This window comes from Strix uralensis, chromosome 7, assembly GCF_047716275.1.
Source record: "Strix uralensis isolate ZFMK-TIS-50842 chromosome 7, bStrUra1, whole genome shotgun sequence".
In the NCBI taxonomy this organism is placed as follows: Eukaryota; Metazoa; Chordata; class Aves; order Strigiformes; family Strigidae; genus Strix; species Strix uralensis.
The window spans coordinates 22166182-22183756 of record NC_133978.1 but is presented as its reverse complement, the minus strand read 5'-3'; the positions used below and the strand labels follow the sequence as shown (position 1 = coordinate 22183756).

The 17575-nt window shown below is 35.9% G+C and overlaps 1 protein-coding gene across 11 annotated transcripts in view; it reads right to left on the bottom strand.

Moving 5' to 3' along the window:
• Positions 1 to 1777: 1777 nt before the first annotated feature.
• MAPK8 (mitogen-activated protein kinase 8) overlaps positions 1778 to 17575 on the bottom strand; it is a 52345-nt gene continuing 36547 nt past the window's right edge. For 3 of the 11 annotated variants that reach the window (XM_074874840.1, XM_074874839.1, XM_074874841.1), the window contains exons 7-12: positions 14475 to 14546; positions 11903 to 12085; positions 10974 to 11098; positions 9940 to 10003; positions 8004 to 8081; positions 1778 to 6998 (exon numbers count right to left, since the gene is read on the bottom strand). In XM_074874840.1, the coding sequence (XP_074730941.1) occupies positions 6853 to 6998; positions 8004 to 8081; positions 9940 to 10003; positions 10974 to 11098; positions 11903 to 12085; positions 14475 to 14546 (668 nt within the window). In that variant the 3' untranslated portion in view covers positions 1778 to 6852. Of the gene's footprint in view, positions 7004 to 8003; positions 8082 to 9939; positions 10017 to 10973; positions 11099 to 11902; positions 12604 to 14053; positions 14126 to 14474; positions 14547 to 17575 lie in introns of those variants that run through there. The other 8 variants (XR_012629681.1, XM_074874842.1, XM_074874843.1 and 5 more) reach the window with 8 other exon arrangements.

The following is a 17575-nucleotide window of genomic DNA, read 5'->3' as shown; positions in this document are numbered from 1 at the left end:
GTAACCACTATGTACAGCAGAATGGGGGAACAAACATCTATCCCAAACCTTCAGCTCCACAAGAGGATCATCTGTCAGCTGTGTAACACTACATAATCTTACATCTGGCATCGAGGATAAAATTCGTTCTTCTTTTCGGTATCACAAATGAAACTGTATCCACTCAAACTGATTGATGGCACTAACCATTTCCCAGTTGACTGTTGTGGCTCCAGCAACATCTATTCCTTTTGTTCATAGGTAGTAAATTTCAGGTCCTTTTGAAGATAATCCACTGCAGTAAATAAAGCCTGTAAGGAGCTGCAAACTACCTAGTTCATGCTAAAATGTACCACAGTAGGATGTTAACTCTAAAGCAGAGCAACAGGAGCTTAATTAATGTTCATTTCCCATCACAGGCAATTATGCAGTAAATGCGAACACACTTGTGTTGTTGTACACAATGTCGTGGAACACTATGCCCTTAATTGAGGAAGATGCTCTTTCCCAGCTTTCATTTCTGTTTCTGTACTCTCTTTCCTGCCACTTCATTTGCCAACTTCATGAATCTGAAAGCACATTCCTTATTTTGCAGATCTTTTGCTTATTACAGCCTCTAGTTTAAAGTACAAGCTTTCTTAGCAAGCATTTACAAGATACAGGTTTGTTAGTATTAATAAGACATGACAAAAGGCTCCTAGGTAGACACATTTTTACCATAGCTTTACCTGTGCAATCTTCCCAGCCTGAAACATCCCTTCCTGTATTATGCAGGCAAAAAGGTGCAAAAAATTTTCAGTGAAAGAAACTCAACACAAGCCTATGCTCAAAAAGAGATCCAAAGCCAAACAGCTGCATTACAGAATAAAATAAAAAACTTCTGTAGGTCTCCATGGCATTTCTAATATGAGAAGGAAAATTAATAATGATAGCTTATTGAATTATCTACATTTGCTAGCGAGTTCCATGCAAGCCAGCAGCACCATGGAGTGTTTTGGTTCTGGGCCTAAGTCACAGACAAAATCCTCACAGAGCTAAGACTGTCTCAAGCCTTGCTCTATATGAATATATTACTTGGAATGGGCTGCACTTTATGCTAACATACACAAATAAAAAAAGGATTTCTGAGCCTCACCGCATTCTTAGAAGAGCACCTCACAAACAGTTGGTCCAGAGAAAAAAAGCAGGCTCCTCTGTATTGCCCCTAGTCAGAGTGCCATTTCCTTAAAAACATACACAAAGACAAGGTAACAGCATGCAGACAAACACAACTCAAGGACATCTTGGAGACTTTGTGTAAAGAAAGGCTGAGACCCTGCTGGAAATGAAGGCAGTGAGTGAATTAAGATTTAACCCCACAGTAGAGGTGCCAGTGCAGGAAGTGGTCCTGGCACCCAAGTTAGCTCTCCAGTAAGAGTTCTTCAGAAGTCAGATCCTTCAGGCTTTCATACACGAGACAGCCCATGGCTTACCTCTTTCTGCAACACAGGGTCTCAGCAGTTGTATTTCCAGAAAGAAGGTGGCTAGAGTTAGCAGCAGGGAAGTAAAAATGGATTCCAAGCAGTCACAAACACACTTGGTATTAATAGTCTGTGGCACATCCAAAGCCCGTGGGAATGGAGTAATGGAAGAAACATGTCACTTTGCCCACAAGTGAGCTCACACACAAAACACGAGTTTAAATACCATTAAAAACGGATTAATTCTCAGGAAGGACTGATGCTAGTAAGACTTCAACTGCAGCCTCATTGTGAAGTCGATGAAATCCATTCCAGCCTAGCAATGAAGAAATGCTAAATGCATAATGGTCAAACTTTTTTTTTTTTCTTTTTTATTTAAAATATCATTATAACCAATTGACATACTAGATAACAATGTATACATTCCAGTGGTGCACATGTAATGACCTATGGCATGAATGAGTAAAAAAACCACAATGTTCTCAGTAATGCCCCACCAACAGCTTATTTGGAGGGAATAAAGGAAAAGCAGGAAAAGGTATCAAATGTGGGGAAGAAAAAGTAGTTACAGTTTTCCCCAGTATTTTTAATGGTGTATCTTCCCCTTCATATTTCTTGGGACAAAATAAAATTAAGAATATACTTCAAAAGGGGCAGAAGGAATGATCACAATAATTAGGGTTTTTTTCTCAACTTTAGTAATAAAAGTTAAAGAACTCTCAAAAATAGACTAGATATTGGGCCTACAAAAGTAATTCATCTGTATGCAAAGCTTACCAAGAATTATTCCTTTTGTAAAATGTAAAGGATGAGCTGACATTACTAGTAAGCTACAAAACCAGACTACAATAATAAAATCACCAATTTACAGCTAACACAATATTCTAGATGTACATTATTGTACACAAGCTATATATTACACATGAACATCTTACGTGAAATATTTAAGAAACATACTTAACTGATATTGTCTCAACATTGGCCAATAAGTTTATTTTTCTAAAGGAAGTGTATTTTTCTATTCACATTCAGTGTAGTTCCACTAGCAAGGGTTAGCTTTGCTTACTTAAGAAACGTAGAAAATTTGTGTGAGGTAGTTCAAGAAAACCTAGCTTAAATTTTTAACTGCAGAAGTAGAAACACAATGTGATCTGATTCATAACATGTTTCTGTAATGCAGAGATACCTAAAGAAGAAGAGAAGGGAGTGAAAGAGAGAACTTAAAATACCACTTTTATCCAGTGCCCTTAACTAACAATAAATTAAATTAATTGAAAATTTGGGTAGGCAGTAGAGTCTCATCACATTTCTTCATTAAAATCCTCTTTCTAATCTTACTGAAAAACGCAGACAGCTCTCCTTCAAGTCCCCTCAAACTAAATATGTAAGAACCAAAATATCGATAGGAAAATAAAATGTAACAGCATGGACAAGCTGCTGTCAACAGCATATAAAAACATATCTTGAAACCATAATTCACTTCCTTTAGCAACTTGAAACAGTAAGACCAAGCGTAAGCTGAACCATCTTCTCCACTTTCCCCCATAATCTTAATCGAGAAACATTTAGTGTCATAGGCTTCGTATTACTGGCTGGGTAGGAACTATCCTCCTGTACTAGCTTTTTGATCGTTTGTCTTTATGCAATGTTGTGATGAATGCCAAATACATTAATGCAGGGAATTATACTCAGGCAAATGCCTGTCAAGGTGCTTAACTTTTGCTCTCTAATGAAACAGCCTGTGTTCAGAGAAGTAGTTTTCCATAAAACAAACCCATGTCAGTAACACTCTACTTCCTTGGGCACTGGGGCAGTAGAGGGTGCTATTGCCACAACTACCTCAAATACAGTTCACCATATCCTCCCCTAAATTCACAACTGTGTGCTGGCACAGGGCAGGGGGGGCTTACCAAACTATTTATCCTGATATTATCTTTGTATCTAGCTGGAATTCCTATCCAGAAAGATACTACTGCATATAGCATGGTAAGGTTCTTCAAAACTAAAAACCCACCTACATAGGGAAAAGTGCCATGTCTGTTCAGCTTAGCAGAATAAATCCAACAGAGGTGGTCTAAGGTTGTTCAGCTGAATGGGTATTGTTCTGGCAGTCCAGCTTCTCACACACTGACACACAAAAACCTCAAATCCTGACCCATTGTCTTGCATCAACAAAAGACTTCACAGATCAGAGATGCAGCACAGAGCAACGGTATTCATTTCCCCCACACTTCTATTTCAAATTCTTGAAGAACCTACTTCTACAAAAGGAGAGGAGCTATTTTATCCTTGATGCCTGCCACAGCTCTGACCAGAGAAGGTGGAAATTAATCTCATTATTACTGCCAACTTTTAACCTCACCTGACATAAGAAATCAGCTCACTGCAATTCAATCCCTACCACTCTCCTAATGGATTGGAATGGCCCTAGAAGAGGAAAGTTGCATGCACTTTAGTGAAGCCTGTTGTCATGAGAAGATTTTGAAATCATAGACTAAAATAAAACTCAATACTTTAAGAATAAAATTGTACAGTGTATTAGATAGTATATGATCCAACAATATCACAATAGACAAAGACAGATGAATGCTAGCTACCCATTTGTTTGCTATCTGTGGCAGTTTACAACTGTTTCTGAAATAATTTTATATTTCAACAAATAAAAAGGGAACTTAAGACTAGTATGTTGTGGTGATAATTTGGTTACTGAATCTGATGTTCTCGTCTTTGAAATCTGCTATCACTTTAATTTGCCTAAAATGTCAGCAACTGAAAAAAAAAAAAGAAAAAAGCAACACTGCTATGAAGATGGTGCCAAAAGTGAACTCTAGGTTCCCACAGGCAAAGCTCTAACCTTACTGAAATAATCCCTTTAAAACACAGCTCGCTCACACTGCAACGTGTTGCAGCAGACAGTCTCACCCATTCTTGAACCCTACCTTAAAAGAAGAAACGCTCAATTCTCCTTAGAGCTTATGAACTCAGTGAAGTTCTATCGTAGCACACTGTGGTAAAAGCCTAGTAACTATTCATTTTAAAAGCAATTTTTCTTTAGGACACTGGAAAGTGATAGCAAAAATTATTTCAAAGTTTCAGAATACTTCAATCATCACTGCAATGCAAAGGGGTCCAAAATAAATTTAAATAGTAATTATATTTACCAATTTCTGTTCTTAACAGCACTTACAGTCATCAGAAGCTGATTTTACTCAGTCTTAACTTCATTATACTGGGCTGACCAGAGTATCTTTTGACTATATAGCAATGGAGTACTGTTGTATGACCAAAAATTTTGGCTTAATTCACAGCTTAAACTTTGATAAAAAAATTACAAAATAGACTGTTCTGTTGGTCTCTGTTCAAGTTGAGCAGATTTTCTATGTTCCAGTGCTAGATGAATCCAAACATGTCCTGCCTATTCTGAGGTAATACACAATCTGGCAGGATTCTGTAAAAATAATTGCCTTAACAAATGTGGTTTAGAAAGGCAATATTGAAGTATTAGATACAAGTGAGGAAAGGAAAATTACACACACAGCACTTACCAGCAGTCTAGCCAGGCCAGGAAAACAACTGTGCAGTTTATCAATTTAGTCATCTTTGAGACATTACCATTCTTTGTAACCCTGTATGTTTTTTAAAAAGACATGTTAGATATTGAAAGCATTACTATCACTTCTGTTTTTCTGAAACTTACTGCAAAGACAAATTTTCCTCTTTCAATTAGAACTTCAAAAAGATACCTATTTAACCCAACAAGCAGAAGGAACCACACTGAAGAGCATCAGTCATTCCTGGATAACCTCTGTAGCCAGTTATATTATTTGCTTATGCTCTGCGCCTGGCAAGACTTCTGTATTTTTTTTATGCTCATTTTTGTGAGCGTTACTAATTTAAATTCCTCTTCACATTCTAATTCACTACACAAAAAATGCATCAATACAAGGCAATCAATTATACAGCCTAGCTTCACTAAAAATCTGCATTTACCAAAGGAATAAATTCTGAATGATTAACTCATACATGAACTTAAGTCAGTTATACATAAATCATTCTGTAAATATAAAATGTAAACAGTTAAAATACTTCTGTGAGGAGCAGCACCATTTTACATGACTATTTAGTAACTGTTCTATATATTTCAATATATCTTTTGTTTAAAAAGTGTATTGAAACCTGGAGCTTCAGTGCTGAAAACTACTGAATATTTATGACTTAAAATGAACCATTATTAAGATTTCTGCTACACTGGTCTCATGGTGAAATGAAAGAGATAGGTATTAATTTATACAGCACTACTCCCTCCTTTGGATGGCATATATTGCTCACTTAATGCATTAGCTACAGAAATCCTGAGGTTCTCCTACCACTTAATGGTTTTTAGCAATCAGTTACTTTTGGTGGAGAAAGAATAGGTGAAGTTTTGCCCCTATTGCATTCATGTCATTCCCTCTTCTACCCAAAAAGCACTCGCCTTAGTAGACAAAACTAGTAAGAAACAAAACTCCCAAGAATCACATATTACATTAAAGTATAGCTACAGCATATTCATTTTCCCTCTTGGCAGTCTAGACATCCTGGATACACTTTGTTTCGTGTGTACAAAAACAGGCTACAAGCTAGAAGTAAACAGTTTATTGGCATCGCAATGTATTATTCATGAAGTATCCTCGTGTTTTATGGTGATCACAAGATTTGGCATGCCACAATTCTGCAGAAAACATCACACTACTTTGTTAGGCTAGATATTTCTGCAGCTTTGAAGATATGCTTTGCTTTTTTAAGTTTATAAAACAATTCAGATGAGGTTACTTTGCAAAGGTTGTATACCGTTTCTCTAAAAAAGTTCACTAATTGTTGCTTTTGCTGAAGTATTGTAGGCATGTGGCCAAAATAAAGAGAGGATTTTGTTCACTGCCAGCACCATAGTAGTATGCCCAAAACTACAGCTGGCTGAACTGAATTCTCCCCCCCTTCACCTGGACATGGACAAATGACCAAGCATAAAACTTTGAAGGATATCATGAACAAAACATCTGGAATAAATTCTAATTAAAAAATTGAAAACCTATAAAATCTTAAATAATCATTATATGGTAATGACCACAACATTAATATGTGCTTTGATAAAACAAATCTTACAAATTCAGTAAAAAAAGATCAGCAGCATAATAGTAAAGCAAATATGCAGATTTTAAAACCACAATAAAAATTATCAGGTTTAATATTTTACAGTTAATTACAGCAAAAAAAGTGGCTGCTTTTAACACAACTTACAGTTTAAAATTACAGCACTTTATGATGAATTCTACAATTATTTTTGAAAAAACACTCAAAAATACCACCAAATTTTAAAGGTGCCCTATTAATGACTAAAAGGATCCCCCCTCCCACCCCCCAAAAGACCAAGTAGTCATCTACAGCAACCCAGAGGTCCAGCTGAGGTTTCTAGACTGCTGTCTGTATCAGAAGCCAATGTTGGATCTGTTGACATTGAAGACACATCATTGACAGATGACGATGAAGATGGATGTTGAGAGCCATTGATCATTGCTGCACCTGTGCTATGAGAAACAAAACAGCAAATCAGTTGCAGATACAGTTGCACGGTTCAGTACTTGCATTAGTCTGTCTCTTCTAACAGTCATTACTTTCCCCTGTTTTAGCAAGTTTGAAGAAATGTGTCTCAATTCATTGTCAAAGCAAATAAAACCCACAAGTCTTTAATGTGGGGTTTAATGAATGGTATGTTAAGAACCACCGAACTCACACAGCACGACACCTGTCAAATTACAGTAAATGCTAATGGCTGAAGGGTAAAAATCACACACAGAGATAGTACTGCATAATGCCAGAGCTTAAATACCCTACAAAATGTTGAGATCCAAAGCTAAAATATATCTACATACTTTGATAAAGAAATAAGAGGCCTGTTTTTTCCCATCAGATCCTCCCCTTCAGGCTGGGCAATAGATGGTGTCCAGCGACATCCCATACATTCAATCTCAGATACACAACGATTTTTCAGAGTCTGGACTTCAGTGAACTCTGAGCAGAGTCAGCAACAGCTGTCCAACTTTTGCCATCATTTTTCAACAGTGAAAATGGAGTCCTATCAATGGTCAACTAATGGGCACATTTTGCAGCAACAGTTTCTGAAAGCGTTCTGTAAGTCTTCAACCTAGAAATCCTGTTTCAGTACTTAATAGATGTAAGTAGTGGTTATATTCTTATTTGAAACTATACCAGCTACACATTACACCTCTAGCCAGATTATGGCAATAAAATACCAGTAAATACCAAGATGTTTCTTGAGGACTGAAATGAATGAAGCATCAGTTACATGGGAACAATAATAGAAGAATTTACCAGATTAGTAGAAAGAGATGTCAACACTATACATTCTATTCAAATAAGCAATATTGCAAAGAGAATTCAAGAGGCTATTGGTCATTTAAGAGCCGTATTTTTGAGATAGGTTACTACTGGATGTCTTGAACAGCTTTACTCCCTCCTGACCTACAACTCAATGTAGCTTTGTACTGTGCTTTTATTGTAACCAACCTAAAGGGGCTGGTTGTCCACGTATAACCCCATTCTTGGTTCTCTCCTCAAGGTCCATGACTTCCTTGTATATCAGCTCTGAAAATGCAGAGAAGGGAAGGCAAAAAATTAATTTTCAAACCCAAGACTAGATTAATAATATATCTCCCATTAAAATGTACATTTAAATTTCATAGGTTTCTTACTGTTCAGAATTAGTTTTGAACAACAGGCTGTAGGCTACAGAACAACTGGTAAGTGATATAAAAATGTACAATTCTTTCCTGTTGAAGCTACAATGGCTTGGCACTCTTGAGAACACACTGACATTGCTCTAAGACTCTTTTGTACACGCTGCTCGGGGACCTGAGGTTAAACTGAATCTTAATGACCACTCAGTTTTTATCAATGGCTTCTTTGGTACAGATAAACTTGATCAGCAGTCTTCAAAGGAACAGGTAGGAACAAACCCAAACAGCATTGCCATCCTCCTGACACATGCGTGCCGCTAAATTTCCTCAGCAACAACATCTAAAGGTCCAGATCACCATGAAATGGAATACAATACTAGCCACTCCAAATGAAAGCAGCAACTTTTATTTTCCAGTTACAGAAGTTCCTCATCCTTAAACAGGTTAGAAGTGCTTGTAACATGAATCAATCATATACCCTGTGTACTGGCCAGAAGGTTTCTAGGCTAATGGCAGCTTGTTAGCCAGAAGACTTCAGCTGTGAATCTATAGAAGCAACAATAGAAGAACAGGACTAAACATGTTAAATGCAACTCCTAAGAACTGACTGTCAGAATACTACTTCTTATCTGTCACTGGCAAACTAATGCAACATACAAACAGTTTGGAAGAAAAAGCTTTTAAGAATTATAATTTCAAGGGCTGTGGTAGTCTCAAAAAGTAAACTCATATTGCTTGAAATGCCCTCAGCACATCTGTTTCAAAAGGGAAATGACTTCGCTTGGAAGGAGGATGGTCAGAGAATTTCCACAATTCTCCACATCTCTGCCTTTACAATTAAAACTCAGTTTCTAATAGAAAGCAACTTAAATCTGTGGTAGTACTATATTTTACAGACTTGTGTCCATTGCCAGCCAACACAATGAAACTGTCAAAAACAATTCATGAAACCTTGTCCCTGTTTTTTTTTCCTCTGGGGATAAAAAGGTTATACAGGTCTAATATCCCTTCCTAGACCTTTATAGTATGAAGTATTATATTGCTCAATGCACTAAATTCTTGCTTAAATACAACATTTATAGCCTACACAGCAATCTGGATCTGCATTTTTTCTTAGCATTAGAACTTCTGCAATAATAACACACCTTCTAGAAGCAATTTCGAAATGAAGCACAAGCTTTACAAATAACAAAGATGTTCCCCTTTATCATTTTACACCTCATACATGACCAGGAAATACAGATACTAAACCAGTACTGAACATTAAGGATGATGCTCTTGGAGGTATGAGTCCTTATGTCATACTATGATCTGTTCCACACCTCAACCCAAGCTACTTTCTCAGGATCCCGCAGCTCATAACCATCATCATCTCCCACACCAGCTGTAACTTCACTATCTCACCCATTACTAACGCTCCTTACAGCTTCTACTGCTTCTACTTCAGACTTACATTGCTCAAATTCCTGCCTCTTTTTCAACTCTAGCAGTTTGACCAGAAGAGTCACCCTCCCTAAAAATGCTGCCTTATGGATTACAAAAGGTAACTGAAATGAGCAGGTCTTAAGCTCACTACAAAGGTTCAGCACCTTCACAGGAAAATTTTTAGTGTTCCAACAATCAAGAGGTTGTGAACCACTGATCTATTCCCTTGCCATTCCAAGCAGTTTAAGTAAATACTATGAGGTTGCTCAGAAACACCTTAATAACAGTAATCATTCTGGTCCAGCCTACTCCCAAAAGACTTACTAAAGTGCCCTTCTTACCTTTCCATTCTTCTATTGTGTGCTCCCTCTCATCTAACTGCTTATCTGGTATCTTTGGTGGAGGCTGAAAAACAAAACTAACTCATGATAAAGCAATCAAAAGGGATATAAAAATGGAATAAATGAAAAATGAATGTAAGCACTCAGAATATGAACCCGATTTAAAAATACTGTATTTACATGGTCATATATTCTCTCATACTTGGGCTTGGCCTATTTTCTAGATGCTGCTACATGTTTTAAAGTTCTTCTGATTAACAGATTTGCTTACATTACTGTAATAATTAAAATAGAAACTGAACAGTCTGGTAGAAGAGCTCCTAAGTGCAGCAGTCTCCAGCCCAAGCAGCCCTTTTTACCTACTTACTGTTAATTACTAAGTTTTCCCTCTAGCTATTATAGATCAGCAGAATTCTAATGGCACCATTTACATCAAGCATCTTTTTCTATTCTTAGTGGGCCATCACCAACCAACCTTCTTCTAAAAAACCTACATTTTTCTCATAAACTGAAATTGTCCCAAAATTAATTTTTCAAGAAAAAATTTCAATTAATCCCTTTGTTCATTAGTGTTAATTGAAAGCTTAAGATTTTGAACTCAGATTTTGCTGAAACACTTATTTTCTAGTTCAAGAGTACTATCAATTGCTACAAGTAATGAAAATATTTCTTTCGCCCAGGAGTGAATACCTCAGAATCCTATCAGGGGCAATCAAACCACACTGAAACAACTGAAATTCAATAAATTAGAACCCTATATAAAAGATTTCAGGTGCATTGCTACATGTCCAGGAGATTACACTGGATTATACACGAACACACACACAGATACAGGTACTTCAGTTTGTGCCAATTCATAATACTATTTCTAAAAAACATGTCTACTGATGTCAATAAAAATGATTATAGCTCAATTAAGCTTCTAATGAAATATGCAGATCATGCAATAATCTTTCAAGCAGTTATATCAAGCATCACAACAAGTTTCTTTAGTACAGTACCTTCCTAATCAGAGACCTAAAACAAGAACTTACAGCTTCTGCTTCTGATGGATCATACCAAACATTGATGTATGGGTGCTGCAGGGCTTCATCCACAGAGATTCTTTTAGAAGCATCTATAACCAACATTTTTGATAACAAATCCCTTGCTTGACTTGCTGTAAAAGTGAATTTTTTTATTTAGACTAGTGTCATATATAGTGCATATAATACAGTATTTCAAAGCTCATAAGGAGAGGAGACCTGGAATACACAAATTCCAGTTTAATATCTGTGCAACCCTCACAGGATTTGGGGTTTAGGAAAATGGTCCATTTGATGGAAAAAAAAGAAAATTGAAGAGAACAACACAGGTGGAAAAGGGGTTGGACATGTTTCACCATATATTTTCAGCATACAGTACCCTTTTGGTGTGACATCCTTTGGCAGTACAGCCTTGTCTGGAATAGCAGTGGACAAGCACCTACTACCCATCTCTTACAGTTTCATGGGAAAAAACTGTCATGTACTGTTAGTCACAGAAAATATGACTCCACTGAGTAGGTGACTTTTAGAATCAGTAAGTTATTTCAGTAACTACAGGGTATCTCTGTATTATGAATATAAAAACCTTTATTTTCATCCCTAGAGAAAGAAGATCTGCTCTGCCTACACAACTTCTATTCCACCCTCCCCCCACTCTTCTCTAAATCATGTTGGCATCTGTCATCTAGAGGAATATATATATATATATATTTACTTTCCTTTATAAAGATATCTCCAGAATAGGAGCTGTTTCAGAGATGAGAAAGCAGAAGTAAGCATATGCCAGCATGTTCATCCATTCCCATGTTCTATATACTGTAATATTTAAATCCTTAGTGGGATGATTTTATAATGAACAAAACCAAGACAGAGTTCTGTTCAATAAATGATAGTTTTAAAATTTCTAAGATATACAACACACAGAAGATAGACCTTACCTTTAAGCTTATTGTGTTCAGAGTCAGCTGGAAAAAGGACATCTGGAAAGAGTTTTTCAAAACTATATCCAGCATATTTAGGTCTGTTCTCCACATAAGTTCGGACTGTAGGCTGTAATTTCTTCATAAATTCAGGGCATGGTGTTCCTAGCTGCTCTATAACTTTATTCCATTGATCAATATCTAAGGTTATGCAGCTAAGAAAAACACTGTGCTAATTTTCAGCTAAAAAGTTATGTTAAAACCACATGAAATAACCAACAGAGAGAAAACACAGAAAATTACAATAAAATATCAAGTTCATCATCGTTAATTAGGACTACCTTCTTAGAGAAAACTGAAACAAAGCAAGACTATGATAGCGTAGTCAAGGCAACATGTATTTTACTCAAAACTGTAATTAACTAGCAAAGGATATACTTCTCAGAAACAGAGAAAATTAAAAGACTCACAAAATGTATTAAACAAATTTAAATAAAGGTGTTTGGGTTCTGGAGAAGAACTCACTTCCTAATCTGAACATGTATTCACAGCAGTCAAGCTACTACACATTACCAAGGCATTCGTGAGAATTACCCCATGTGGGTGCTTTATCCTTCGTTCTCATCTTGATACCTCAGCTCAGTCCTGGACTCTCCCAAGTTTGTGATCTCTAATGACATGCAACACTGAGCACCAGTGGGCACACAAAAGGTTGAAATCTTGGCCCATACAGGTTAAAGACAATTTTATCACAGACTTGAATGCATAAGTTAAAGAGTTTCAAGGACACATAAGGAACATAATTGAAAATTTTACATAAGGTAAAGGGGGAGATCGACCAGTTCACAGCAGAAGAATTTAATATGTGTTACTGAATAGGAAAAACCCAAACCCATTTGGCTCATGAATTCCTAGTTGCATATGGTTAGATACTGGGAGAGAGCTCAGGTAAAATTTTATGTATGCTTATCTCACTCATACATTCTCCCAACTTTCTCTTTTTGCCTACTGCCAAAGACTGGATACTGGGTTACCTAAACCTTCAGCCAGATGTAGCAGGCCCCCTCTTATGTTCTTAAAACTTAACAGCAGACCTTTACATAAGGATTATCAAGCTCTACAGTACTTTAGTACAGGCCTTGAAACAAAAGTATTTACACTGTATGGCACTGAGCCTAAACTGAAAACCCATGCTAGCAAACCAGATGAACAAAGCTAAGTATGGTACAGCTCATGCAATGACAGAGCTGTCTGAAAGTAAGGATGCCCTGGACCTCTTCACTGTGCCTCAAAATCTTCACCCAATCTTCACCCCTAAACAGTACTATATCAATTATTAAAGAGTTAACCTGCAGCAAAAGCAGGAAAGATTTCTGTAATCTAAAAAACTGGAGCGTAACTACAAATAAACAAGTAAGATCCTCTAATTTTAGCAATGATCCAGAGGTTTCAGCTCTATTTGCTTAGAGCAGACCCTTTGTCTGAAGTACTGTTCACAGGACAACCCATACAGATGCCACCAAGTCATACATGGAATAGAAAGACACAAGTGCCAGATATTTCTGAAAGCTGTTTGCAGGATCATTTCTGCATACAAAAATATAAAACTCCAGAGTGTAACTAATGAACCTGGTTAGGAATTTTTTGTAAATGTTTCCTATAAAATGTAAAAGAATAATAACTGCTAACATGCTCAGGTACTAAACAAGATTGTAAGTTATTACATAAAAATGATATCCAAAGCAAAAACCAATGCATGTGAAAAAGTAAAACACCACCTAAAGAAAAAAAAAATCTGTCTTAAATGTGACAACATCCAAAAGCAATGGATAGACACTCTATCAAATTGGAAAAAGAAAAGAGAGGGGGAAAAAAAAAAAAGGAAAAATAAGCCTGTTTGCCCAAGTGGTATTTTGTTCATCTTGCTTAGTATTAATCTCTAAAGACAGTCATACACATTAATGCTGTGTTGTGGTTTTGCTTTAAATGGTATAACTGTAGACATTTTTGCAGCTTCCTGGAACCAAAATAATGAACTTGAAAATTGTATTTTGAAAAGGCAGTTTAAAACCAGTATTTTAAAAATTAGAACCACCTTAATCTGGAACTATATTGCTGCAGTATCTTTTGACCTTTTACAACTACATCCTAGGCCAAAGGTAAGGATACGATCTGTACCAGGAAATAAAACACCACCTTTGATCATTTCTCCCATGATGCACCCAACTGACCAAATGTCAACTGAAAACAAAATGCAATGACATTAACATAAAAGATAGTTATTAAAATAAAGTAAATAAAAATATCTAGACACACACACACACATGAAGTGACTATAAAAAGCGTGTTTAATGAAAATGAGTGAAGGTGAATGTATGCTAACTACAGGACCAGCAGAGACTATGTCCTACTGCTAGGTGCAGCCTGAATATAAATGAAGTTCTTATTTTTTTTTTAAGTGTATCACAAGAAAAATCCATGTTCATTTAATAAAAAAAAATTGTACAATATGCATTTTCATGACACAACATCAATAAAAAGGTTAATCACTTCCTAACTAATTCAACCTGCTGCAGCAGCACAAGGATACAGTCCCTTCCTGGAAAGAGGATTTTGTGGCAAACCATTTCGCCCATAATGCACCCCACAGACCATAAATCCACTATGTTTGTAGCACAAAAAGAAGGAAAAGCAAAGCAAACAGTCATTTAAAATTAAAAGAAGCATAACATGACTGCATCCTATAAACTGCAGAGACAGCACAGGAAGAATAGCAAGTCTTTGTATTAATCAATGAAAACACTTTAAAATACACCGTATATAAGGATTAGCTTTTAACTGTCTCAAATACAAGGCAGAAAAACATCCTTTTGTTTAACACAGTGCTAGAGCAAGAGCTACAGCAGAGAAAGAGAGAGAGAGATACACACGAATCAAGTGGAGTAAAGTCCTCCAAGCTCTGAGGCTTGCAAAGCTACTTCTGCCAATAGACTAGATTAGAGCACCAAAGGTATCTTTATTTCTTAAAAGTAATTCCTCTGTAGTTATAGGAATAATTTTAAAAATAGCAAAGCAAACTGACTTTTAAAAATATTGCATATCTAAACAGTTTATACTTTTAGGAGAAGTAATTGGTTCTTATACAGGAATTACAATCTGCCATCAAGTATTTCCTAAAAGTCAGATTACCATGCATCTCTCCCTCCCTTTAAATAAAAGGCAAACACAATCAGTAAAAGATCACTTAGAATTTTAGAGGATCAGTTAATGACAATATTAGTATGCTCCTAGAAGATTTTCAGTTAAAATTATTTGTTTAAAAATATTTCTCCACTTATGCTGAAATAAAATCTTATACAAAAGAAAAACTCAAAAGCAAATTTTTCTGGTATGAAATACACATTTTCTACATTACCTTAAAATAAATCATTCAGAGGACATACTCAAAGATGCACAAGTTTACTTTTTACAGGTATGCCAATTGCTTTTCTGGTTGCTTTCAGAGATATTGTTAACTCTGTATGCAAAAATTTTCTTGAAGTCATAATAATGAAATTGTATTATTATTAATACTTTTATGTCAAACATGACACTGGAATTTCAATTAAGCAGATAAGAAGGGGATTTAAATGAGAACAATTGTATATTAAAAATCACATGTAAAAGTTCTGAAGGAGCTCACCAATGTCAAGCAAACAACGTTGCTTCTTATTGAAAATATTCCTTCCCCCTTATTTATAAGTTCCTCTAAAATAGTATCTAAATCATATGATAGGAGATCATAGTTGTACATATTAATAGGTCAAAATTAAGGGCCTGGTTCATTTAAAAAATGATTGTCAACATTTTATGATTAGTAGTGTTTTTTCTTTAAAAATTCTTTTCAAATATTTAAGAAAAGCACATATTCTTTGGCTTAGATACCCAAAGATTTGAAGCCAAGTTTTGCATTTGACTTTTAAAATAAAATTCTGAATGTTGACTTTTTCACCTGCAAAATAATCAGCTGCCATCACAAACCAAAATATACCCAAATCTGTTCTAATTAGTTTGTGTCCAACATGATAAAAATGACACCCATAATTACATGGAGAAGTCTGGGATGAGAAATAATGTGAGTCAATGACTTATCTTCATGCCTCAGATGACAAATTACTTCAGAGGTGAAGAAAAACACTCGAAAACATTCTTCTGATCACCCTACAAAACCAAACTTGTGATATTTGGGTGTGTTTTGGTTTGCTCCTTTCATTAATCACACAAAACCTGTCTATTTATAGGTCTCTAACTTCTTCATGAAGCTACACTAATTTGTACACTGAGGACTGCTCCTGTGAACACTTGTATAGAAGACTGAGTAAGATCTCATTACAGATTTGAAAAATCTTTTTAAAAATCTACTGCTTGTCATACAGAGTGTATTTTATTCTTAAAAACCCTGTTTGGAGTGAACTTACTATTTTCTATAATTCTGAGAGAAAAAATACCAAGTGAAAATGAAGTTCCAACCCAGTGCACAAATTAGGAAACCTAAAAGTAGTTGTTTCAGGGGTTTTGGGGCTTTCCTTGCTTTTCAGTGCTTCCTTCCTGATAATCATGCACATAACTGCACATAAACCTAAATATGTTAAGGTATGTGTCATGAACAGTTTTGGTGTCCTTCACTTCTGAATTTCTTGAGTTTGCAAGGCCTGGTTTCTTAATGTAATATACCCAAATGTGCTTTATCTCCTTCAGTATGAAAACCTACGTAGAAGTCTACTCTATAAACAGTTTGTCTGAGAACTTTGCTAGTTTTAAAACAATTAAAGATTTCATATGTGTAGTATAGTACCAAAAGAATACTACTCTGCAGTATGTATCTCAGTCATCAAAACATATATTGCAATCCTCCCACATAAGTTCACATAAGTTCAGCAGGGCACTGAAATGGCATAAAGCTTCCAGATGTCCCTGTTCAATTAACTAAATACTAATGTTAACCATTAGTTAGCTGACAATTTTCAATATTTAACACTAAAATAAGTTAACTTTTAATTTAACGATGGGTTTAAAGGGCTAAACTAGGCATCAATACTAACAGGTGAGGATCCTGGACAGCCCATGGTTCTTACTATAAGCACAACCTTGATACCTGCCTCCCCCACCTCTGCAGCCCTGCCTCCCTGTCAGGGGAGCTCCACAATGAGAAACTGATCAAGCAGCAATTGAGAAGAGTAACAGTTTATGTAAATAGTTTTTTAATGACAACAGTACATATGTCTTCTGACTCAGCTACCCCACAGGTTTACTTTTACATTCTTCAAAAGTGTGATTTTCAACACAACGACTGTGTATTTGGCTTTGGGAAGACATGATAGTTTTTCATATGAAAGTACATTTTTATTTAGGTTCTACTGCACAACACAATTTATGCTTGCTTAAGAAGCAGGGTTGTCACTAGCATGACAGGGTGCTCTAGAACACAACCTGTTTAACTCCAATAATAACCTAAGCAACGTTTTAGTGGAAAGAATGTTTCACCCTTTTGCAACGCAAAATTACTTAAGAAAAAAATGTAATCTGGGAAACCTAAGTCAGAAAACTTGTGACTTCCATTGTATCAATTCCTTCTGTAATGCTGCTGAATGACTCAGACTACAGCTTTAGGTTCTTTTATCTAGTGTCTCTAACTGATCAATGTAAAGTCGG